This window comes from Asterias rubens, chromosome 7 (genome assembly GCF_902459465.1).
Source record: "Asterias rubens chromosome 7, eAstRub1.3, whole genome shotgun sequence".
Taxonomy (NCBI): Eukaryota; Metazoa; Echinodermata; class Asteroidea; order Forcipulatida; family Asteriidae; genus Asterias; species Asterias rubens.
This window is the reverse complement of record NC_047068.1, coordinates 10,435,765-10,461,739: the sequence shown is the minus strand read 5'-3', so window position 1 is coordinate 10,461,739 and position 25,975 is coordinate 10,435,765. Positions and strand designations below refer to the sequence as shown.

Genomic DNA, 25,975 nt, shown 5'->3' with positions numbered 1-25,975 from the left:
ATGGGTAGTAGAAACCAGACAAAAACAAAATGTTTGCATCATGAAATTACACAGAGCATAAAGAAAGGACCTGTATACACAAAGATACCACAAGTCATTTTGAGATATGGTGATTTCATGACACTATTGGGTTCGGGTAAATTTGTCTGTATACACCAAACCAATCCCAACAGTGCACTCCTATGGTGTCCGCCATACCTAAAAAAAAAAGGCTAAGATCCAGGCAGCGCGGGTTTGTGGAACACTGGAACTGTACCTCAGAACATACAGGTTCAATTCCCGTCTTGTTACTTACACATATTATTCAATAAATGTTTCTCTCATCAGAAATTTAGTTTTGGTTTACGTTATACGTTTGTTTGAAAAATTCGCATCGTGGATGCTCGAGTACAAACACACATCGGTGTATGGGTAAAACCAAAATTAACATTTCTTATCCCCGATGCAGATTTCCCATCTATTAAATCGTTGTGGTACCCGCTGCTAATCATAGGATTCGAACTGGCTTTAGTTGGTAAAACACTGCTCTAAAATTGCAAAGGTCGTGGGTTCGAATCCCACCCAAGCAATATGCCTGTGATTTTGTTCACACAGCTCTGGTACGTATGAGTAAAAAGTGATATTAATAGTTTAATTCAAGGTTGACTTTATTAATAAACAAATCGAGCCTAATAATAAATCTACATATACCTTCATGTGCATTAAAGTGAGTCTCTCAATACATCACGATGAATACTCTACTAGATAATCCAGATGTTCACTGCATAGTTTATTTGTCAGTGTGATCAAGGATGGGAAAGGGACCACGGTGCATGACGAAATGCTCACAGTTCAAAGTAGACACAGCCCTCAATGAAGTCGGTGTAATCGTCCTCAAGAAAGGTGACGTTGTTGAGTTGACATTTCTTCTCTTTCTTGCTGCTCTGCCAAACATTAAAGGAGCGGCATTGAGGATCTGATGTACACGCCCAGCCACAAGCAATCACACCCTCTACGGCCAGGTTGTCGATGACGTGATTGAGGGGGCAGTATTGAGATACACGCCCATTGGGACCTAGCAGGGTGTGGTAGATTGGCACGATAGGGACCGGCATCTCACATGCAACTAATTTACGGGCGCCATTCTTGCAATGTTCGCTATCAGACCAACGCCCACCGTCGTATACAGTCACTCGGGCACAGTTCAACCGTATGTCGTTGTGTGGATTGTTTGGATACCGCCAGTTGGTGAATCTTGCAGGCTGGCCTTTACACAGCCAAACTCCTTCTTGAGCAGCATCGGTGCAGCCGATCCACATACCGTCATTCCCTTTCACTGCCCACTCGAAGATGAAGTCGTTTTCTTCTTTTGAATCAGGCACTATGAGGTTGCTCCCTAGTCGCTTGCATGCCGCCACGGCTTGCATCCAGTTCATCTTCCCAGGCAGTAAGATGTAGCAAGACTGACGCCATTTTACCCAACCATTTGGACAAGAGGAGAGGACGATAACAATGCTTTGTATTGTCATCAATATCAAGAGATGAAACAGAATGGTATTCATGCTTTTAAGAAACAAATCACGCGCCACAGTAACTCTCGTTTTATGTCATGTAAAGGTACGTGGATTAACCATGTGAGCAACGAGTACCACAAGAGGCTACTGCAGTAGTTTTATTCTCCGTCGACACTTTTATCAAAGTCAATTGCTTCAATTAGTGTCCGATTTGTTGTTATTGTTCAAAAGTGAATTGAGTCAATTGAACAAACAATAGCCGAATGGTTGCGATGCCAACGAACAAACAAAACAAGTGACGTGAATAATCAGACCAATGACGCGCAAAGATTGTCAGAAATGATGATATGAATAATTTTGTCACTTTTTACCGAGATTGCAATTATCTATTTGTTTTTCCCAGCAAGGTGAATAAGAGATGAGGACGATTGTTCATTTAGTGGTTGATTAAAACATCTGCTCTTAAGTGACACTTGTTGGGGGTTTGGATCCCCGCCCGCGTATTTTGCCTGTGCGTTTGTAGGACTCGGGAAAGTACCGAGTAAGCCCTATACAGGGTTGACACACATCGATATGTGGGGAAATATTCTTTATCCCTGATGCAATTTAATATCTATCATATTTCTAATGATTCCATCTCTCCATGAATGGCAGAAAAGAGGCCTCATTGGTTAACCCTCGACGCCATTCCGCTCAGTGACATGTGACCAGATGATGCACTACGGGTCACATGGTTCCCCAAGGGGATGAAGTTTAAAGGTCACGACAAGATTCCGGACCTTCGGTTAGACAGAATAGAAAACTAAACCGACTGCGGACATAAAAATACAGCCCAACACGGCGTATGTTTATGTCACAGAGTGAAATTAATTGTAGCGAATTTACTCCAGCATCATTGTTACAGATGAGTTACGTAATATAAAGTGTGAATGGCCATAGTGGTATACAGTAAGTTTTTTGTCTAGAGAGAGAACAAGTTTTTCATCTCAAGTGGCCGAACCGCGCCCTTCCTCGAACTCGGTGAGCCATCTTAATATGCATAGAAGCGTAAATGTAATTCACTGGTTATTCGCATAATTATAGTGAATATTCATGACTAGGCATGAGCGGGCAGGTAGAAACGTTAATGGGAACACAATTAGAAATTCCTAAGATTCTTGTTCTGGTTTTGGAGGACGTGTTGTGTACCATTTGTCATTCAGCATCTGAGTTTCCTGAGGAGAGGGTATAGCCAGCCTCAATGATTTGTTGGCCTTAGGAGAGAGGGCATATAGCTAGCCTTTGGCAGTTAGAACTAATGAGAGTTCGACAAGTTGTAGTTGGAGTGTTGCTCAAAAAAATCATTTGTATGCAGCGAATGGTAGATGTAAGCCTGCATCAGCAGTATTAGCAGAACTTCTGGAAAAGCCAGGATTCGCCAGTATTCCTGTAAGTTATAATATATACTTTGTATTAATATGTATTAGAGTGGAAATTTGCGTTTATTGTACATTTTGGAGAATTTATTTGATTATTACTGTCACTGGAAGAAAGTTGTCAAATCTTTTTATAATGCAAAGAGCATGCAGTCCAAGACGGCAAGCATGCCAGCCAACCGATTTATAATTATCTTTATTTATTCTTTCGGTATTTCATAAATGAGCCCAAGTCGAAACAAAGGCTCTGATAAAAAAGTTGAAATGCTCGATTGAGTCATTTTGAGATGATGTGATGTCAATCGATGGAGTTGTTTAGAATGGTGTCGAGTAAGAGAGGGAACAGGGCACAATTCAAAATATTTAGACTGTGTAAGGGCGAATGAGAACCAACGTGATGCAAAACAAGTAAGACAAACTAATTTTCCATTTTTGTTCAGTTCTATAATATATTTTATTCAATCACTGATTTAAGAAAACTTTATACATGCAGTTAAATTATGACAAAACTGTAATTGTGATGCAATAAAATTAACGAATAAAAACGCCCTCATTTGGTCGAAACTACGGTAAGTTTCATAAAGGCCTGTATGCAGCCAATTTCTGCTTACGGAGCAGCTCTCAGCAAAGTTTCTGTTCCATAATCAATGGTTACCGTAAAGCATATAAAACATGCTATATAGCTTGCCAGCTTGCAAGCAGAAGAGTGACGTAACAATGTGAATCCACTGTGGATGCGATACACAAGTTTTTCTGCCAAGCTCACAAAATATTGCTTTATAAATAGAAGGGTTCAAGGCAGAAGACACTATTGGTAATTACTCAAAATAATTGTTACCATAAAAACTTACGAGGTAACGAGCAATGGAGAGCTGTTGATAGTATAAAACAGTGTGAGAAACGGCTCCCTCTGAAGTAACGTAGTTTTCGAGAAAGAAGTAATTTTCCACTAAAATATTTGAATTTGATTTCGAGGCCTCAGAACTAGATTTTGAGGTCCAAAAATCATTCATCTGAAAGCACACAACTTCGTGTGGCAAGGATGTTTTTTCTTCCATTATTATCTCGCAACTTCGACGACCAATTGAGCCCAAATTTTCAGAGGTTTGTTATTTTGTGCATTTGTTGAGATACACTAAAGTGAGAAGACTGGTCCTTGACAATTACCAAAAGTGTCCGGTGTCTTTAAAGTGATAATTATGTAATCGAAATTCAATCAAATTTAAAAAGTAGGGTTATCTTTTCATGAATTTCCATAAATAGTGCAGAATTATTCAGGTACATAATGTTTAAATATATTATTTACAAAAGCAGGCCATAATTACGATTATCTCAATAACTAAGCAAATCTCGCGCGTTTTCGAACATTGGTTATTCCTTCAAGCAATGTACGTGGGACCAAGTGGTCAACAAAACTTTCACTACGCACGGGACATGCATGATATAGTACATGGAATTGTTCAATAAACAAAGAAAAGTGAACAAATCTACATAAATTGTACTAAGTTCCTCAATATCTATGAGGCATATATCCTTCCAAAACGCAAATTCTGACATCACGATAAATACTCTACTAGATTTTCCTTGTTGTTTACTGCAAGGTTTGTTTGTCAGTGTGACTAATAATGGGAAAGGGAACACGTTGCATGACGCAATGCTCACAGTTCAAAGTAGACACAACCCTTAATATCATTGGAGTCGGTGTGATCTTCCTCAAGAAAGGTGACGTCATTGAGTTGACATTTCTTCTCTTTCTCGCTGCTCTGCCAAACATTAAAGGAGCGGCAACGAGGATCTGATGTACACGCCCAGCCACAAGCAATCATACCCTCTACGGCCAGGTTGTCGATGACGTGATTGAGGGGGCAGTATTGAGAGACACGCCCATCGGGACCTAGCAGGGTGTGGTAGATTGGCACGATAGGGACCGGCATCTCACATGCAGCTAATTTACGGGCGCCATTCTTGCAATGTTCGATATCAGACCAAAGCCCACCGTCGTAAACAGTCATTCGGGCACAGTTCAACCGTATGTCGTGGTGTGGATTGTTTGGATACCGCCAGTTGGTGAATCTTGCAGGCTGACCTCCACACAGCCAAACTTCTTCTTGGGCAGCATCTGTGCAGCCGATCCACATACCGTCATTCCATTTCACTGCCCACTCGAAGATGAAGTCGTTTTCTTCTTTTGAATCAGGCACTATGAGGTTGCTCCCTGGACGCTTGCATGCCGCCTCGGCTTGCATCCAGTTCATCTTCTCAGGCAGTAAGATGTAGCAAGACTGACGCCATTTCACCCAGCCAGTTGGACAGGAGGAGAAGACGATAACAATGCTTTGGATTGTCATCAATATCAAGAGATGAAACAGAATGGTATTCATGCTTTGAAGAAACATTGTTATCACATGTCACAGTAACTCTAATTTGAAGTAGTATAAAATGACCCAACTAGACGTGCAAGCAACAGCGAGTACAAAGCGAGGATACAGGTAGTTTAATTTTCCGTCGTCACCTTCACCAAGTTCGACGCTTCTGCAGTAAACGTCTAAATTACTGGGTTTTGTTATAACTTGGTCAAGTCTCTCAAATTTAATCAACAGCAGCCAAACGGTTGCTAAGTCAACGGGAAACGCAAAACCAGTGACCGGATTAAAATCAAACTGATGAGAAGTGCCTCCAAGAAATAACAGAGAGAATAATTTATTCAACTTTTACGTCATCTTGGTTCAATAGTAATCAGTATAATTTTATAACCTTGATGCTTAATGCGCAAGCAGTTGCATGGATATGGTAGATCCACGTAATAACATGGCGTTGGGAGCACAAGAGAAGAATTTGCGGTGTTCACTCTGTATATAATTTTTGAGACATATAGAAAGGTGTGAAACACCATGTGTTTTTGTGTAGATTTTGTTTATATTGAAATGATTTTTTATTCAACTCTTGCCGCAGATTAGAAATTGGTATGATCAACCTATTTCTGAAAAGGATCTTGGGAAACGTTGCCTTGGATCGGACGAGTTGGTCTATGAAAAGTGTTTGAACCGTTTGTTATGAAATGCATATGGTTGGAAAGATGTTTTAACAGTTTTAACGTGGTTTTCCTTTTATTTTGGAAACTTACACGGTTGGCCTTTTTGTGGAGTCAAAAATTTGACTCCACAAAAATGGCGCATTTTATAACAAATGGTTTTCAAACGCTTTGTATAGACCAACACGCCCAACCGAGGCAACGTGTCCCTTTAAATAACAAAATCTACACAGTAAAGTATGTGTTGTAACAAAGTGATACTGCACACCGAATATACATTATTTAGTGATTTCTTTGTCAAACATTCTACAAAATGTGAAAAGACCAGAACAAGTAACTGCGAGCACGTTTCATGCTGGTTGTATATAGAGTCAATGCGGTCTTGGCGACTTCTATTATAGAAAGCATGGTTGCAAAGTGAAGACAATTTCGCGTGATATTCTTTCAGTAATTCGTGTGCTCGATTTAGGTTTAGTCATAATTGATCGTATATTTAGCCTGATTTAATAACCTGTTTACATGATCCAGTATCAAACCTGTTTAAAGAAATATATAGGAAGTTTGCAAGGTTAAGTATAATCTGTGGCACTCATACGAAGTGGTAGGCCCTATCTGTTTGCAAGCTTTGCTAATATCCATTTCCACGGTATAACTATCTATTCGAACGAAAAGAAATCCAGCTGAGAAGGTTTAACAAACCATTCTAAAATGTTGATGAATTAAAATACAAAATAAGCTATAATAATATACTATCCATTCACACGCTTTGTTTATCCCTTTGCACGGTGATCTGTTTGAAAGAAAGGTGTCCAGTTGAACAGTTTCAACAAGTTGGATGGTAAAAATTCAACATAAGCAATCATAATCAACTATCCGTTTGCACGCTTTACTAACCCCTTTGCACCGTATGATCTGAGTGTTTGAAAGAAAAACAATCCAGTTGAAAAGTTTTACAAATCATTCCCAACAAGTTTGATGGTTAAAAATACAAAATAAACAATCATAATCTATTCAAAATGATAACCAATTCGCACAGAATAGTAATCGTTTATACTCAAAACAAAGTAACAGCTTGTTCGCTTGGTTTATTAAGGGAGTCAATGTGTGGTGAAGAGGTTTTCAACTAGTTTAATCCCTACGAGGCCTGGTTCTTGATAATTTTACCGAGACGAGGTCGAGGTAGATTATAAAGAATCAGGCCTCGGCGGATTTAAACCACTATAGTTGAAAACTGATTCAACACACTTTGATAGCCATTCATAAATACCCTTTCGGTCAAAAAAACATCAACACTTTTTGGTCAAAAAGTAAAATAAATGCAAAAATTATAATTGTTCAATGATTTCATTCAACACAACACCCCTCCAGCTATGAAATGGTAAAGCCCTTCGCCGCCCTCGGGTAAACAACTCCTTATAAGGGAATGCTGTGCGCGAAACGCGCGTATCGCGTGATATGGCACAACTGTTTCAGCCGTTGCTCTTGACCAATAGATATGAAGAAACTGTCTTATAAGAACAGGTGCAAGCTCGCGTGTTCACGCCCATGTTTCAACACTTTTTACTGGACATAAACAAAGGTTTATACACAACCACGTGACGCGCTCTCCACCAATAGGTATTTATGAATAATCGTTATCGTGCTTTGGTGTTACGTTCGAACAATTAATAACACATCATCGTTTGAAAGATTAAGTAATCGATTCAAACGAATAAATAACCTGATAGCATGGTTTATTACTTCTTTCAAACGAATTTATAATTTATTTGAAGATGTTGTTTGTGAGGAAGTTCTTCATTCAACAAAATTATAATCTATTGCACGCATAATTTAGATTGCCGCTTGAATCTGTCCACATAGTATTATGTTTTACTATCCTATACAAACAGACTAACCAAGTCAATGATGGCATTGCATGCAGGCAATCAATACTGAGGTGAATTAAATGCTTCAATATGTAGAAAGGGTGACGCTTTTGGTAATTCACTACTATAGACTACCAAACCATGTGAATGCGTTATCAAACCATTTGAATATATTATTGTAAAAACGTGCAATTAAATTATGAGTTATTTTTAAACAAATGAACCGTGCGCATGCATCTGATTAGTTCAATCAATTGTCAAATCTAACATGCATGGATCTGCCTTGTGGTATCTCAGTGTAATTACATGGTGAAAACATGTTTCTTTCCCCGATCACAATATGTTACTAAACCAGGCTATCAGGTTGTAGTCTGGCCCCTAACATGTATAACAGCATTCACTATTCATGTCCACTCTTGTATCAGGAAACACGACTATCACCCTTGTTATAGCACAGTATCACTCTCTACAGCGGAGGTCTTTCCTGGTGTAGTAAACTTTGAATCAAGATGGTGAGAGACATCAACGAAAAGTAGTGGTATCAAACTACTCATGGTTTAAAGCAGACACAACCCTCAATATCCTTGGAGTGGATGCGAACAAGTTGGCGACTGATTGTTTCTTTCTTGAAGACGTCCTCTGTCATGTCTCTTGGAAATATCAGCCTAAATTTACTGAGAGAGTGATGGTTTCTTTGTTTCTTTGTTTATATACATAATGTGTTTTACTGCCACAGACAAAGATACCAAACCGTCGATAGCCGTTCTCTCGGTTCATGTCTTTGTCAGTGATGAGACGTCAATGAAAAGAGAAAACAAAAGTTGGCGTATTTTATAAATGTTCAAAGTTCAAAGTAGACACAACCCTCGATATTCTTGGATTCGGTGTGATCGTCCTCAAGAAAGGTGACGTCATTGAGTTGACATTTCTTCTCTTTTTTGCTGCTCTGGCAAATATTGAAGGAGCGGCAACGAGGATCTGATGTACACGCCCAGCCGCAAGCAATCACGCCCTCTACGGCCAAGTTGTCGATGACGTGATTGAGGGGGCAGTATTGAGAGACACGCCCATCGGAACCTAGCAGGGTGTGGTAGATTGGCACGATAGGGACCGGCATCTCACATGCAACTAATTTATGATCTGTAATCTGGTATATTATTTGATCAGACCAAAATCCTTCATTGAAAACAGTCATTCGGGCATAGATAACTTGCGTCGTTGTGAGGACTGCTTGAATACCAGTTGGTAAACTTTGCAGGCTGACCTCCACACAGCCAAACTCCTTCTTGAGCAGCATCTGTGCAGCCGATCCACATACCGTCATTCCCTTTCACTGCCCATTCGAAGATGAAGTCGTTTTCTTCTTTTGACTCAGGCACTATGAGGTTGCTCCCTGGTCGCTTGCATGCCGCCTCGGCTTGCATCCAGTTCATCTTCTCAGGCAGTAAGATGTAGCAAGACTGACGCCATTTTACCCAGCCAGTTGGACAAGAGGAGAGGACGATAACAATGCTTTGCATTGTCATCAATATCAAGAGATGAAACAGAATGGTATTCACGCTTTGAAGAAACATTATCAAATCGACTTATGTTGACTAATTTTGTTGCGTTATGACAGTCATTTAGCTTACAAGGCAAGTCGTTACACTAAAACTTCTGATCAGAACTCACTCAGTTTTGCTTGCGTTTAGTGATATGATTTTACTTCAGAGTGTTCGTGTGAGGAATCAGCTCAAAGATCGATTAAAACGCAGAGCCGTTTTGGCAATTAAACTTGTGTCCTTTTCATCGACACTATTTATTGAGTAACTAAGAGAAGTCTGCTTTGAAAGGTTCGTGTTTTAAATTTTGCTTTGCTAAGTCTATGGAATACAAACTGCTCGGTATACTATGCAACTCGATGTCCATTGTTCTGAAATTCAAAGTGAACTTCAAAGGCGACCGCGTGTAGTTCTTTCATCAGGCAGGAGTACCTCCCACGCAGATAGATCGAGGTGCAAACAAAATGGCACCTGGTGGTATACTCCCTTGGACATCCTTTCTCTTGCCAACATCCGCACACCAGGATGGGGGTTTCATTTAGCCTAGATTCACTGTTAAGAGTCTGAATGTTGTAATTATTATATACATAATATATATTGCCACAGACAAAGATACAAAACCGTCGATAGTCTTTCTCTCGGTTCATGTCTTTGTCAGTCATGAGACGTCATTGAGAAGAGAAAACAAAAGCTGGCGATATTTTATATATGTTCAAAGTTCAAAGTAGACATAGCCGTCAATATCCTTGGAGTCGGTGTGAACATCCTGAAGAAAGGTGACGTCATTGAGTTGACATTTCTTCTCTCTCGCTGCTCTGCCAAACATTCAAGGAGCGGCATCGAGGATCCGATGTACACGCCCAGCCAGAAGCAATCACGCCCTCTACGGCCAGGTTGTCGATGATGTGATTGGGGGCAGTATTGAGAGACACGCCCATCGGGACCTAGCAGGGTGTGGTAGATTGGCACAATAGGGTCCGCCAGCTCACACGCAGAGTACTTGTTGTCTGCACTTTGGCAACTTACATTGTCAGACCAAACTCCAGATAAATGAACCGTCATTCGAGCACAGTTCAAGTTCATGTCGTTTCTTGGGCTGTCGTCTTTCCAGATGATGAATCTTGCAGGCTGACCTCCACACAGCCAAACTCCTTCTTGAGCAGCATCTGTGCAGCCGATACACATACCTTCATTCCCTTCCACTGTCCACTCGTAGATGAAGTGGTTTTCTTCTCTTTAGTCAGGCACTACGAGGTTGCTCCCTAGTCGCTTGCATGCCGCCTCGGCTTGCATCCAGTTCATCTTCTCAGGAACTAAGATGTAGCAAGACTGACGCCATTTTACCCAGCCAGTTGGACAAGAGGACAGGCCGATAACAATGCTTTGAATTGTCATCAATATCAAGAGATCAAACAGAATGTTATTCATTCTTTTAAAAAACATTACTATCACACGCCACTTACTCTTGTTTTATGTAAAATATCACTGTCACGTTGAGTCTACTGATAAGGTACATGAATTAAACAAGCGAGAAATAACCATTAGGCTAACAACAGGTAGTATATTCTCCGTCGTCACACCTTCCCCGAATTCGATCCTTCTATATTAGCATGGAGCTATAGCTCCATGGTATAAGCGTCTTTTAGGGATTAAAAAGTCACAAGAAATTTGGTAATTTTGAAGTACAATTACATTGTTTCACGGAATGTAATATTAGGTATCATGGATCTGCTTACCGCCGAATTCTGCGCAGACGATCACCATTTTCCGCTTACGTCATCTCGCCGAACTTGTGCGCTTGCTGTGTATTAAGCGACGAATACACTCGCACACAAATAACAATTCTCCGATATGAACCCGTGAAATACGCTTGGCGTAAGTTCCCTGCTTCCGTAAGCGCTGATTATTTGCTTACGGTAAGCAGAGCCATGACATTGGGCCATGGTCTTCCCATCTTGTAGAACGTTGGACAAAGTAACTTAGTGTACCTACTTTAAGGCCCTGGCACACCATGGCGTATCGCCTGAACGTATGCCAACGGATGCACAAAATAGTTCAAAGTCCAAGAACGTCCAACTTCCCAAGGAATTGCATCGAAAAAGTCGACATCGGTGTTGGAAATGACGTATCCATAGCGTATTGAACGTATACATAGCGCTATGACTAACGCATTGATAGCGTTTCACTAACTAATATCACGAAGTTGGCAGCGTATGCAAGCATATGAGTAACATGTCTAACGCATTCATAGCATATGTCTGCCGAGTTCAACGTATCCTAAATGTTTCCTCAACGTATCCTCAGCGTATCCTCGGCGTACAACGAACACGTGACCTATGTCGCTGTAGAACGTATAAATACCGGTATATCTCAAGCACATCATTCCCGCCGATGTCATCAGGCAGTCATCATGCCTCCCAAGAAGAAGCAAGCAACCAGGGGCCGACGTACATCAACGTATATCAACCTACGAGTAACGTTCCTCTAACGTATGCCAGCGTATGTCAACGTATGTCTAACGTACCATGAACTTATAGGGAACTTATGCAGAACGTATGAAGTACACGTTCAGTACGCCGAGAAATTTTGAACATGCTAAAAAAAAAACGCGGGCTCGACGTGTTAAAATTTTTAACAGCGTATCACAGCGTGCTCTTACCGTAAACGACGTATCCCCAACTTACCCCAAACTTATACCAGCGTACACCAACGTATTTTTGATATTTCGCATTGTTGGCTTACGTTCAGGCAATACGCCACTTTGTGTTCAATGTCTACAAAAATGTATTCATAGTAAACGCTAGGTTTTTTTTTCCTTTTGCGCTCAGCAACGCAATTTGATTACGTGGTTCTCCCATCATGCAACGTTTGACATTTCGCATCAAGGTTATGAAATTTTACTGAAAATTATTATTCGTTTAACCCATCAGTCTGATTATATCCGGTCACTGGTTTTGCGTTTACCTTTGTTTCGTAAACGTTCGACTGTTTTTAAATTAAATTTGAGTCACTTGAACAATTTTTTAACAATAAAAACCATTCATTTGGACGCTAATATCGAAGCGTCAAACGTTGGGTTACCATGGTGAAGGTGACGACGGAGAATAAAACTACCTCTGCTGTATTCTCGTGGTGTATTCACTTTTGCTCGCACGGCTAGTTGTGTCAGTTTACATTACATCAAACTAGAGTTACTGTGACGTTATATAAAAATGTTTCTTCAAAGCATAAATACCATTTTGCTTCATTTCTTGATATTGATGACAATGCAAAGCATTGTTATCGTCCTCTCCTCTTGTCCAACTGGCTGGGTGAAATGGCGTCAGTCTTGCTACATCTTACTGCCTGAGAAGATGAACTGGATGCAAGCCGAGGAGGCATGCAAGCGACCAGGGAGCAACCTCATATGGCCTGATTCGAAAGAAGAAAACCACTTCATATACGAGTGGGCAGTGAAAGGGAATGACGGTATGTGGATCGGCTGCACCGATGTTGCTGAAGAAGGAGTTTGGCTGTGTGGAGGTCAGCCTGCAAGATTCACCAACTGGCGGTATCCAAACAATCCACACAACGACATACGGTTGAACTGTGCCCGAGTGACTGTATACGACGGTGGGCGTTGGTCTGATAGCGATCATTGCAAGAATGGCGCCCGTAAATTAGTTGCATGTGAGATGCCGGTCCCTATCGTGCCAATCTACCACACCCTGCTAGGTCAGGATGGGCGTGTCTCTCAATACTGCCCCCTCAATCACGTCATCGGCAACCTGGCCGTAGAGGGTATGTTTGCTTGTGGCTGGGCGTGTACATCAGATCCTCGTTGCCGCTCCTTTAATGTTTGGCAGAGCAGCGAGAAAGAGAAGAAATGTCAACTCAATGACGTCAACTTTCTTGAAGATGATCACACCGACTCCAAGGATATTAAGGGTTGTGTCTACTTTGAACTTTGAGCATTTCGTCATGCACTGTGGTCCCATTCACCGACAGACAAACCATGCAGTATAACAACGGGGACAATCTAAAACAGTATTCATCGTGATGTCAGAATTTTGATTTATGGAAGAATATTATGCCTTAAAGATACCATGATTATTGTTATAATTATATAGATACAGAACATATCAACATTAACTTCATAATAACACTAGTGTAATTAATGTTTTTAAAGAAATTAGTGAAACAAAAAGTCGCATCCTTTTAAGGTGATCCCCTGGCTGCCGCTTCCCAGGTTGTATCGTAATGTGGGTGTGATCATTGACCACACGGCAGTTAACGGTTGTATGGCTTCTGACTGGCACCCCCGAACAAAGATATTGACAAAATAGGGACACCGCCAATATAGGGCTAGATAGCTCAGTTGGTAGAGCGCCGGCACGTTAATCCGGAGGTCGTTGGTTCGAATCCCACTCTAGTCAATTCTTTGTTCAACCCCAAAAATCATTTCAAAATTTACCCAGTCAGTTTCCCTAGTAGTTTATATTGATAAAGAAATTAGTGTTATTTTAACATCCTATGGTGTACAATTTGATTCTTTTGTTGGTTATAAAATATTTGACTACACCAATGGTGTTAATTTAACACCCGGTTTTTGAAGTGTATATTTTGAGAGACTTTGTATATGAAGGTCTTTTATGTACTATATTTCATAGACTCACTTTGTTTATTGAAAAAGTCAGTGGTGTAAAAGTCAATTCTCGTGAGTAATGGAAAGTTTTTTTTAACGTACATTGGTTTAAAAACTTGAGGAAACAAACTCGCGCTCTTTGTCTGGTCACAAATATTCGAATACTTGCGAGACTTGAACAGTTTTGCGCGATTATGAAACTTGTGTTTGCTTTTGTAAATAAATTCCAAAATTTATGTATTTTAATAATTCTGCATGGAATTTCATGAAAAGATAACCTTATCCTTAAAATTTTAATGAATTTCAAATATATAATTATTATTTTCACCTTGGTTCTAATTTTATAAAGCTGTTAACCAGTAAACAAATTTTCTGAGCTTACTATAATTACAGAAAAGCTTGTGCAATGCGTCCACAGAAGATTTACATTGGTACGTCACTAATCTGCGTACAAACTGACAAGCTAGCGTGTGTTTATTACTTTGCTTATACGGTAAACACTGTTTATGAAACAGAAACTCTGCTGAGAGTTTCTCCGTAAGCAGAAATTGTCTGCTTACAGGCTTTATGAAATTGACCGTATTTTAGACCAAATGAGGCCGTTATCATTCGTTAATTTCATTGCATCACAATTACAGTTTTGGCTTAAATTAAAGCCAATGAACACTTTCGGTAAACAGTATTGCCCAAAGGCCCACACTTCGTGTATCACAACTAAACTGCGCCAATAAAGTATCTAAACACTTACAAATGGTCAGATTTATCGGAACCTGAAATAGTATACAAACATTTAATTGTTCGTTTCTATTCACCGTTAATTTCTGCACGTTTTGACACATCTTGTGTTGCGCTACGATGTTGTTTGGTGGATTTATGGACACTTGAGTGGCTTAAGGTCGAATTTCATAAGTTGCATAATTGATAATTGTCTTAACCATTTAGCCGCTGGACCGCCCAGCCACCTAAAGCGATACACTGTATTATGCGGTAGGAGGAAACCTCGCTGTAGCTTTTGTTTGTAGAAAATAATAAACATCAAAATAAAACCAGGTAGTTAATAGTATGCCTACGCATTGGTGAATCCATCTAGTTATTTATAGATCATTATTAATTTGTCTCTTCACAGTTGACTTGACGAAGCTAATGATGATGAAATAATTTAGCACTTACCCAACAAAACGCTTATTAGTAAACACAAAGGAAACTGTATTTATCATTCATGGTGATATTGTCGAAAACTTATGCCTTCGCAAACAATCAGCATTGAGCCAGATGAAAGCCTTGAAAAGCTATTGTATCCATGTTATCATTATACAAGAATAATCGCCATAAATATTACCGTAGGTTTTTTTTGTATTGTTCCCCAATGAGGACTTGTACAAATATTACCGAAAGGGTCAAAAATTGTGCATTTAATTATAAATAATAAGCCTTGGCTATCTTTAAAAAATTTGAACTACGATTTCAGTAAAGTTACTGCAAGAATCTTGAAAAGAAAAACAAAATTATGTCGGCAAACTCGGGCGGTGCAGGGACTATAGGGTTAATGTTTTCTCAAAAAGTAAAGCGTTTCATTGAATAATATTTTAAGAGAAGTCTTTCACCATTACCTTCTGTAAACCCTGCAAGTTATTTTTTAAATCTGTGAACTTTTATTTTGTTTTCTGTTCCGAAAGTGTCCAATGGCTTTAAAGGAACACGTTGCCTTGGATCGGTCGAGTTGGTCTTTGAAAAGCGTTTGTTATAAAATGCATACGGTTGGAAAGATGTTTTAAAAGTAGAATACAATGATCCACACACATTTGCCACGAAATTGCGTGGTTTTCCTTTAACTTTGCGAACTAATCAACACTTTGACTCCCAAAAATGGCCGACCGTGTTTGTCGACGAGGTAACAACCACGCAATTTCGAGTGGTACTTGTGTCGATCATTATATTCAACTTTTAAAATATCTTTCTAGTAACATGCATTTTATAACAAACAACACTTTTTAAAGACCAACTCGACCGGTCCAATGCAACGTGTTCCTTTAACGGCCTGTATATAGTTTTCTTAATTCAATGGCGGAATAAATAATCATAATAATAACAAAGAGTGAAAATTAGTTCGTCTTACTTGTTGTGCATCACGTTCGCCCTTACGCAGTCTAAATATTTTGAACTGTGCCCTGTTCCCTCTCTTACTCAACACCATTCTAAACAACCCAATCGATTTACAACACATCATCTCAAAATATCTCAGTCAAGAATTTAAACTTATTTCTCAAAGCCTTTGTTCAACTTAAGCTCATTTGTGAAATACCGAAAGAAAAACTCATGTTTGTCCATCAAGGAGAGATGGAGTCATTAGCAGAGATATATTACATGTTAAATTTGCATGGGGATAAAGAACATTTCCCAATACACCGATGTGTGTTAAGCAATGTTTACCCAGTGTTTTTCCCATTCTATAAACAACAGACACATTACTTGGGTGGGATTCAACCCCCCCACAACTGCTGCCATTCATCTAGAGCAGATGTATAAATCAAACACACATAGATGAACAATCGTCCCCTTCTCTTGTGCACTTGCTGGGAAAAATAAATAAATAATTGAAATTTCGGTAAAAAGTGACCAAACTATTCATATCATCATTTCTGACAATCTTTGCGCCTCATTGGTCTGATTATTTTAGGTCGCTGGTTTTGTTTGCTCGTTGGCATCGCAACCGTTTGGATATTGTTTGTTCAATATTTGACTCACTTCACTTTTAAACAATAGCAACAAATTGAGACACTAATTGAAGCAATTGACTTTGATAAAAGTGTCGACGGTAGACAGCCTGGTGTTGTACTCGTTGCTTGCATGTTAAACCCACGTGAATTATTAGTGAGGACTTTTTTGTCAGTTTACGTTTCATACAACCAGAGCTACTGTGGCGTTTGGTAAAAATGTTTATTCAAAGAATGAATACCATTCTGTTTCATCTCTTCACATTGATGACAATGCAAAGCATTGTTATCGTCCTCTCCTCTTGTCCAACTGGCTGGGTAAAATGGCGTCAGTCTTGCTACATCTTACTGCCTGGGAAGATGAACTGGATGCAAGCCGAGGCGGCATGCAAGCGACCAGGGAGCAACCTCATAGTGCCTGATTCGAAAGAAGAAAACGACTTCATCTTCGAGTGGGCAGTGGAAGGTAATGGCGGTCTGTGGATCGGCTGCACAGATGCTGCTCAAGAAGGAGTTTGGCTCTGTGAAGGTCAGCTTGCAAAATTTACCACTTGGCGTAAACACAGCCCAAGAAACAGCACCGACTTAAACTGTGCTCGAGTAACCATTTATTCTCTTGGAGTTTGGTCTGACAACAAAGTTTGCCAGCAGCACAAACTAGCTGTATGTGAGATGCCAGCCCCGACCACGCCAGTCTACCACACCCTGCTAGGTCCCGATGGGCGTGTCTCTCAATACTGCCCCCTCAGTCACGTCATCGACAACCTGGCCGTAGAGGGCGTAATTGCTTGTGGCTGGGCGGGTACATCAGATCCTCGTTGCCGCTCCTTTAATGTTTGGCAGAGCAGCAAGAAAGAGAAGAAATGTCAACTCAATGACGTCACCTTTCTTGAGGACGATTACACCGACTCCAATGATACTATGGGTTGTGTCTATTTTGAACTTTGAACATTAAATATTTTATAAATATCGCCAACTTGGGTTTCTCTTCTCAATGACGTCTCATCACCGACATAGAACTTTTCGCAAATACAAATGCGCAAGCGCAGACTGTTGAATGAGGTGCATTGTGGGATAGATATGGATCAAATTTGGATACCAGCTAGACCACAATGCACCTAATTCCAAGCTTTACGCGCGCGCCCCAGTATTTGCGAAAAGGTCTATAGACAGACATGAACCGAGATAAAGACTATCAGCATTTGGTATCTTTGTCTGTGGCAGTAAAAACATAGGCTCTATGTATCAAAAAACAAGGAAGCCAGCAGTCTTTTAGTAAATTTAGACTGATATTTCCAAGATACATGACAGAGGACGTCTTCAAGAAAGAAACCGTCAGTCGCCATCTTGTTCACACCCACTCCAAGGACATTGAGGATTGTGTGTACGTTGAACTATGAGTAGTTGTCTTACCACTACTTTTCGTTCATGTCCCTCACCATCTTGAGACCTCCGCTGTATAGAGGGTGATACAGGGTGCGTTCGATTAGCATCCCCGGGGTCTGCTCCCGGTACGTTCGAATAGCTTTGACGTCATTCCAGGGGCTCACTAGGGTCAGCCCAAAGTGCCCTGCTTATGGAACGGGTCGCTAAGGGCTTGCCTGAGGTGCATGACGTCACCACAAGAGGGCGAGTGATCGTTCGACTAGCTCTTGTCGGGGGCCCACCAGAGTGTGCAGAGCGGGATACGACACAGGGAAGCTAATCGAACGCACCCACTGTGGTATTATAATGGTGGAGTCGTGTTTCCTGATTAAAGAGTCAAAATGAAAAGTGATTGTTACCATGCATATGAGGTGCCAGACTACAGCCCTCTAGTTTTGAACAGGAAAAACCAGAATGTTTGCATCGTGTAATTACATGGAGATACCGTAATGTGGATCCAGGCAGCGCAGTTTGTGGAGAACACTGGAACTGCACCTCAAAAAGTACAGGTTCAACTCCCGTCTTATTTACTATCTTCACATAGATGGTTTTCTCTTTTTTAACTAAAATTCACAGAGTTGTTTTTTAGTTTGCATTTATTTCAAATGTTATTTAAACACTTATTAAATGTATTTTCTAAGAAACACAGCCAAATACTTACGTAATTTTGTTTACGTTTAGACTAGTTTCACTAGTCATCCTCAGAACGAGGCACCACCAGTCGGTTGGTGGCGCTGTTGCCTGCTTCGGCCACTGGATGGTGGTTTGGCCGAGTGTGTCCTCCCCCTTGGTGGAACTTGGGGTATGAGGGGGTCCCATATGTGTGATAGTTCATACCCTCCCTCGTCTCTGTTCAGAACAGATCGTCGCCTCCTTATCTAGAGACTTTCCCGGATTCATCGTCTATATTTGTCACCCTCTTTATGTAGAATTGCGCTGTCCGCCCAATTCATCACGTGATTGTTGTCCCTAGCATGTTCTGTTATGGCCGATGTGGTTTCTTTTCCTATTGTGGATGTTTTTCTTGCCCTCGTCATGGTGCCGGATGTTAGTTTGTTGACTTCTGTTTTGTGTTCTTCGAACCGAGTACCAAATTTTATCCCCGTTTCCCCGATGTAAGATAGTTGGCACGACTGGCATGGAATTTCGTATACCACGCCACATTTCTGTTCTTTTTCGATCTTGTCCCCGGGGAGGACACACTCGGCCAAACCACCATCCAGTGGCCGAAGCAGGCAACAGCGCCACCAACCGACTGGTGGTGCCTCGTTCTGAGGATGACTAGTGAAACTAGTCTAAACGTAAACAAAATTACGTGAGTATTTGGCTGTGTTTCTTAGAAAATACATTTAATAAGTTGATATTTTACCGCCTGATGAACTTCTTTCATGTTATTCAAACACACTTTTTTGAAATTTTGGTAGAGCATTGGACTGAAGTTCTGGTGGCTTAGTCGTGGGTTCGAGTCCCGGTCGTGACACTTGTCTTCTTGAGAAAGACACTTTACTATGATTGCTTCTCTTCGCCAAGTAAAGGGGTAAAATGGGTATATGTAAGGGCAGAGATGATTCTTGTGAATGATTTTAGCTTAATGCGCTTTGGCAGCACGGGCTAGAGACCTTGACCACGCTGCCACCATATTGGTCATCTTCCCTGTTTCCATAGCAGTAATGAATACTAACATCCAAACTTGGCACTATAATTTCGTTAAAGACAGTGGACACTATTGGTAATTGTCAAAGACCAGTCTTCTTACTTGGTGTATCTCAACATATGTATAAAATAACAAACCACTGAAAATTTGAGCTCAATCGGTCGTCGAGTTTGCGAGATATTAATGAAAGAAAAAACACCATTGTCACAAGAAGTTGTGTGCGTTTAGATGGTTGATTTCGAGGCCTCAAGTTCTAAATCTGAGGTCTCGAAATCAAATTCGTGGAAAATTACCTCTTTCTCGAAAACTGTGGCACTTCAGAGGGAGCCGTTTCTCACAATGTTTTATACCATCGACCTCTCCCCATTACTCGTGACCAAGTAAGTTTTCATGCTAATAATTATTTTGAGTAATTACCAATAGTGTCCATGCCTTTAATGCGCTTTGGCAGCACGGGCTAGAGTCCTTGATCACACTGCCACCATCTTGGTCATCTTCCCTGTTTCCATAGCAGTAATGAATACTAACATCCAAACTTGGCACTAGACTATAATTTCGTTCAGCCTCAGTTTGGTTACAATGAGTTGGAGTGGAGTGAAATCAAGGTCTATACTCCACAGGAACCTATCAAATTAAAGTCCCTTTAACACTTTGGATCAATACATTAATTAGTTTAGAGGCTGCTCAGAAGCGATCGAACTCGATGAAGGTGACGACGGAGTATAAATTTACATGTAGTGGTGTATATAACTCATTGTTGCTTGCATGTTTGATATAACAAAGGTGAAAGACTCGATGTGTCAGTTTATGTTTCATAAATCCAGAGTTAATGTGGCTTTCCGTGTGATAACATTGTTTCTTCAAAGCATGCATACCATTCTGTTTCATCTCTTGATATTGATGACAATGCAAAGCATTGTTATCGTCCTCTCCTCTTGTCCAACTGGCTGGGTAAAATGGCGTCAGTCTTGCTACATCTTATTGCCTGAGATGATGAACTGGATGCAAGCCGAGGCGACATGCAAGCGACTAGGGAGCAACCTCATAGTGCCTGATTCAAAAGAAGAAAACGACTTCATCTTCGACTGGGCAGTGAAAGGAAATGAAGGACTGTGGATTGGCTGCACAGATGCTGCTCAAGAAGGAGTTTGGCTGTGTGGTGGTCAGCCTGCAAGGTTTATCAACTGGAGAGACGACAGCCCAAGAGACGATATGAAATTGAACTGTGCCCGAATGACAGTTCAATTAGCTGGAGTTTGGTCTGATAAAATAAGTTGCCAGAGTACAGACCATAAATCAGCTGCGTGTGAGATGCCAGACTCTATCATGCCAATCTACCACACCCTGCTAAGTCCCAATGGGCGTGTCTCTCAATACTGCCCCCTCAATCACGTCATCGACAACCTGGCCGTAGAGGGTGTAATTGCTTGTGGACGGGCGTGTACAACAGATCCTCAATGCCGCTCCTTTAATGTTTGGCAGAGCAGCAAGAAAGAGAAGAAATGTCAACTCAATGACGTCACCTTTCTTGAAGATAATCACACCGACTTCAAGGATATTGAGGGTTGTGTCTACTTTGAAGTTTGAACATTTATAAATATCGCCAACTTGTGTTTTCTCTTCACAATGACGTCCCATCACTGACAAAGACAGAAAGATAATAATGAGCCATTATTATTACCATTAGTATCTAAAGGCAACCTGATCATTTATACGGTCACTGGTTTAGCGCTAGCTTCACAACGATTGGGCTATTTTTGTTATGAAATTTAAGTCCCATGAACACTTTAGATCAATACATTAATAAATTTGGACGCTGCTCAAAAGCGATCGAACTCGATGAAGGTGACGACGGAGAATAACCTACGTGTAGTGGTGTATTTAACTCATTGTTACTCGCATTATTTGATGATATCCAAGATGAAAGACTCGATGTGTCAGTTTATGTTCATTACACAAAGATTAGTGGCGTGTGATAACAACGTATTTTCAAACCATGAACACTAATCTGTTTCATCTCTTGAAATTGATGACAATGCAATATTGTCCAACTGGCTGGGTAAAGTGGCAGTTGAAGAGATTGAAGGTCTTTGGATTGGCTGCACAGATGATGCTCAAGAAAGAGTTTGGCTGTGTGGAGGACAGCCTGCTAGATTCACCAACTGGAAAGACGACAGCCCGAGAAAGGATAAAGAACGTCCCAATGGAATATACCACCAGTCGCCATCTTGTTTTCACCTCGATTTCTCTGCGTGGGAAGAACCCCTGCCTAAAAAAAACTATAGGCCCTAAAAGCGATAATCTTTAAAGATCATTTTGAGGTTCAGAATAAAAGACACCAAGCTGCATAGTATAGGCAGTACCGTTTGTCCATAGAAGCAAGGCCAAATTTAAAACACGAACCTTTCAAAGCAGACTTCTATTCGTGATTCAATAAACAGGTCCGATGAAAAGGTCACAATTTTAATTCCCAAAACGGCTCTGCGTTTATCGATCTTTTACATCAACGACTTCGTGAAGACTATTTTGAGCTGATTCCTCACACGAACACGCTGAAGTAAAATCATATCACTGAACGCAAGCAAAACTGAGGGAGTTCTGATCAGCATTGTTTAGTGTAACGACTTGCCTTGTAAAGCTACGTGTCATAACGCAACAAAATTTGTCAACAAAAGTTTATTTGATAATGTTTCTTCAAAGCATGAATACAATTCTGTTTCATCTCTTGATGTTGATGACAATGCAAAGCATTGTTACCGTCCTCTCCTCTTGCCCAACTGGCTGGGTAAAATGGCGTCAGTCTTGCTACATCTCACTGACTGAGAATATGAACTGGATGCAAGCCGAGGCGGCATGCAAGCGACTAGGGAGCAACCTCATAGTGCCTGGCTCAAGAGAAGAAAGCCACTTCATCTACGAGTGGGCAGTGAAAGAGAGCGTTGGTATGTGGATCGGCTGCACTGATGCTGTTCAAGAAGGAGTTTGGCTGTGTGGAGGTCAGCCTGCAAAGTTTACTAACTGGTGGATTCCAAACGATCCACACAACGACGTCGGGTTGAACTGTGCCCGAATGACTGTATACAGCGGTGGGGTTTGGTCTGACAGCGTAAGTTGCCAGAGTACAGACCACAAGTTAGCTGCGTGTGAGATGCCGGTCCCTATCCAGCCAATCTACCACACCCTGCTAGGTCCCGATGGGCGTGTCTCTCAATACTGCCCCCTCAATCACGTCATCGACAACCTGGCCGTAGAGGGTGTGATTGCTTGTGGCTGGGCGTGTACATCAGATACTCGTTGCCGCTCCTTTAATATTTGGCAGAGCAGCGAGAAAGAGAAGAAATGTCAACTCAATGACGTCACCTTTCTTGAGGACGATCGCACTGACTCCAAGGATATTGAGGGTTGTGTCTACTTTGAACTGTGAGCATTTCGTCATGCACCTTGGTCCCTATCCCATCCTTAATCATACCGACAAACAAACCTTGCAGTAAACACTCTGGGACAATTGAGTAGACTAGTCATCGTGATGTCTGAATTCGCATTTTGGAAGGATAATATATACCTCGTAGAAAAACATAGAGAGACTTTGTACGTTTTATATAGATTTTTTTCCCTCGCTTTTCTTTGTTTATTGAAAGAGTTATGTAATAGACCGTGTGAGTCTTGGGCGTACTGCCGAAAGTGTTCTTTTACCACTTTGGTACACAACGTACCTTAGTTTAAAGGACAGTGGACACTATTGGTAATTACTCAAAATAATTTTTAGCATAAACCCTTACTTGGTATTGTAATGGGGAGAGGTTAGTAGTATAAAACATTGTGAGAAACGGCTCCCTCTGAAGTAAAGTGGTTTTCCAGAAAGAAGTAATTTTCCACGAATTTTGATTTCGAGACCTCATGTTTAGAATTAGAGGTCTCGAAATCAAGCATTTGAAAGCGCATAGCCTCGTGTGACAAGGGTGTTTTTTTTTTCTTTCATAATTATCTCGCAACTTGGATGACGGATTGAGCTCAAATGATCCCGGGTTTGTTATTTTATGCATATTATGTTGAGATACACCAAATGAGAAGGCTGGTCTTTGACAATTACCAAGAGTGTCCAGTGTTTTTAACACTTAATGGAAACAAAATTGCGCACTTGGACGGTTTCAATATTCGAACACGGGCGATATATGCTTAGTTATTGTATTGTATGGCTTGCCTTTGTAAATATATTTAAACATTATGTATTATTGATCAATTCTGCACTCTCATTATAGGAAGGTTATCACGAACGTTCATAAATAGATTAGGGCAATTCCAAGCAAACATGGACATGGCACCAACAAATCAAAGTTTTTTTCACAACTTTCTTTGTACTTAGAAGTTATAGCTGACATATGACACCAATTTATTTTTTAGTTATTGAAAAGGAATGAACCCAATTTTGCCAAATAAGAACTCAGCTTGGGCTCCGTGTAGGCGTGGCTAAATGGACTGAAAAACTGTAATGCTGACTGAGCGTAGTGACTGACAATGGTTTTGCCATGTTTAAGTTGCTGACGAGTGAAATTTTTCAATGTCCTTTTTGTGTAATGCGACTGGGCCGCTTTTTTCATCTTAATAACATCCAGAGCAAAGTCCACAACATTTTTAATGTCATCACTTCAAAGCCGTGGGTGTCAAGATGATCAGTCTATAAACTTAGTGGAAATAATATCTCACACAGAACTACTAGCACCAAGATCAAGAAATGACACAGAAAAGTGTATTAATGCGACTGACCATGGAATTGCCCATATATTATTATAGCTTAGACCTAACATTTTAACGAAATCAAACTTGAGTCTAAACCACTGCAGCTGTAGTTTGTAGCCTAGTGCATGTATTGTAGTACTGTAAACAGCTGACCCTGTAGTGAGCACTATATATAGGAATCTGTCTCTATTCGTTTGAAACTATAAGAATTGAGACATAATTATTTTATAGAGCTGCTATAGCACATAAAACATTATTAATAATAAAAGGTTCCATTTTCATAACGCGGTTGATCAGTAGGCCTAATCCGAATTGGCGGCTACGGCTACGGCTACGGCTGGATCGCCGCGTCGTCATGCATTGAAGTATAGGGCGCCCTTAGCAACACCCATGGCAACGGTCGTAGCCGCAGCCGTAGCCACCAATTCGGACACGGCCTAAGTAAAGTGTTGAGCTTATTAAGCAGAAAAACATAAGAATAGTGACAGCGCGCGTTCACAGTGGGTTTACGTCACTCAATCATCTACTTACAATACCCGTTTGCAAGCTACCATGCTTTCATTGTTTTGCTTACGGTAATCATTGTTTAAGAAATAGAAGCTCTGCTGAGTTGTTCCGTAAGCAGAAACTGTCTACTCACAGTCTTTGTAAAATTGACTGCATTCACCGAATGAGGGGGTTTGCAACGGCTAACATCGGATCACAATAATGCTTTAAGTTGTACATTAACATGACCTGTCTGTATGTTCTTTTCTTGTGTCAATGGCTGAATAAAGAATCATATATAGTATTAGTAACAAAGATTGAAAAGCTACTTCGTCTTATTGGTTTCGCATCATGTAAATTTAGTTCACACGCGCCCTCCATGGCCAAACTGCCGAATTTGGCCCCGTTCCCTTTCTTAGCATTATGCTCTGTGTTTGGCTGTATTTTTGGTGTCCCCATTCGAATCACCTTTCTATTCTGTCTAACCGAAGGTCCAGAATCTTGCTTCAAACTTGAAATAACCTTTGAACTTCACCGTGAGGAACCATAGACCCACAAGGTGTTCCCGCCCGAGGGCACTATCAGAAGAAGTTGGTACAAAGTTTGCCAAATTTAGGGGAGGGGCCGAATCTCCGGGGGGACAGAATCTCCTGCCACGGGTCAGTCACGAGGTTTAATTAGCCGTTCGAAAACGAGGATGATTCGAAAGAGGGCGCTACCAGAACAAGTTTGTACACAGTTCCTGTTTCCACAGGCAACTCTGTCCCCGTCATCCACAACGGTCCGGGGGGGGGGGGGGGCAGAATATCCTAGGATATTTTATCCTGGCCGGCTAGGGTTTTTTTATCGGATAGGGGAATTTGTCCCCCTTTCATTGTAGACCGAATTAAATGTAGTTATATCATTTGTTTTCCTCTGTGCGACGTTTTGTTGTTCCTTTTCATTAAAAATGCTCAACTTTGGAGAAGTATGTGCAGTTAAGGCTGCAAT

The 25,975-nt window shown here is 40.8% G+C and overlaps 3 protein-coding genes and 1 pseudogene across 3 annotated transcripts; 2 read left to right on the top strand and 2 right to left on the bottom strand.

Moving 5' to 3' along the window:
- Positions 1 to 4,566: 4,566 nt before the first annotated feature.
- On the bottom strand, positions 4,567 to 5,289 carry LOC117292416 (C-type lectin 9a-like). The gene has a single exon (XM_033774447.1). It carries the CDS (start codon positions 5,287 to 5,289, stop codon positions 4,567 to 4,569), a length of 723 nt encoding a protein of 240 aa, XP_033630338.1.
- A 3,356-nt stretch (positions 5,290 to 8,645) lies between these two features.
- LOC117292415 lies at positions 8,646 to 9,324 on the bottom strand (annotated as a pseudogene).
- Positions 9,325 to 12,611: 3,287 nt separating this feature from the next.
- Positions 12,612 to 13,295, top strand: LOC117292414 (CD209 antigen-like). Its single transcript, XM_033774445.1, has one exon. It carries the CDS (start codon positions 12,612 to 12,614, stop codon positions 13,293 to 13,295), a length of 684 nt encoding a protein of 227 aa, XP_033630336.1.
- Positions 13,296 to 20,668: 7,373 nt separating this feature from the next.
- On the top strand, positions 20,669 to 21,349 carry LOC117292413 (perlucin-like protein). Its single transcript, XM_033774444.1, has one exon. It carries the CDS (start codon positions 20,669 to 20,671, stop codon positions 21,347 to 21,349), a length of 681 nt encoding a protein of 226 aa, XP_033630335.1.
- The last annotated feature ends 4,626 nt before the right edge of the window (positions 21,350 to 25,975 follow it).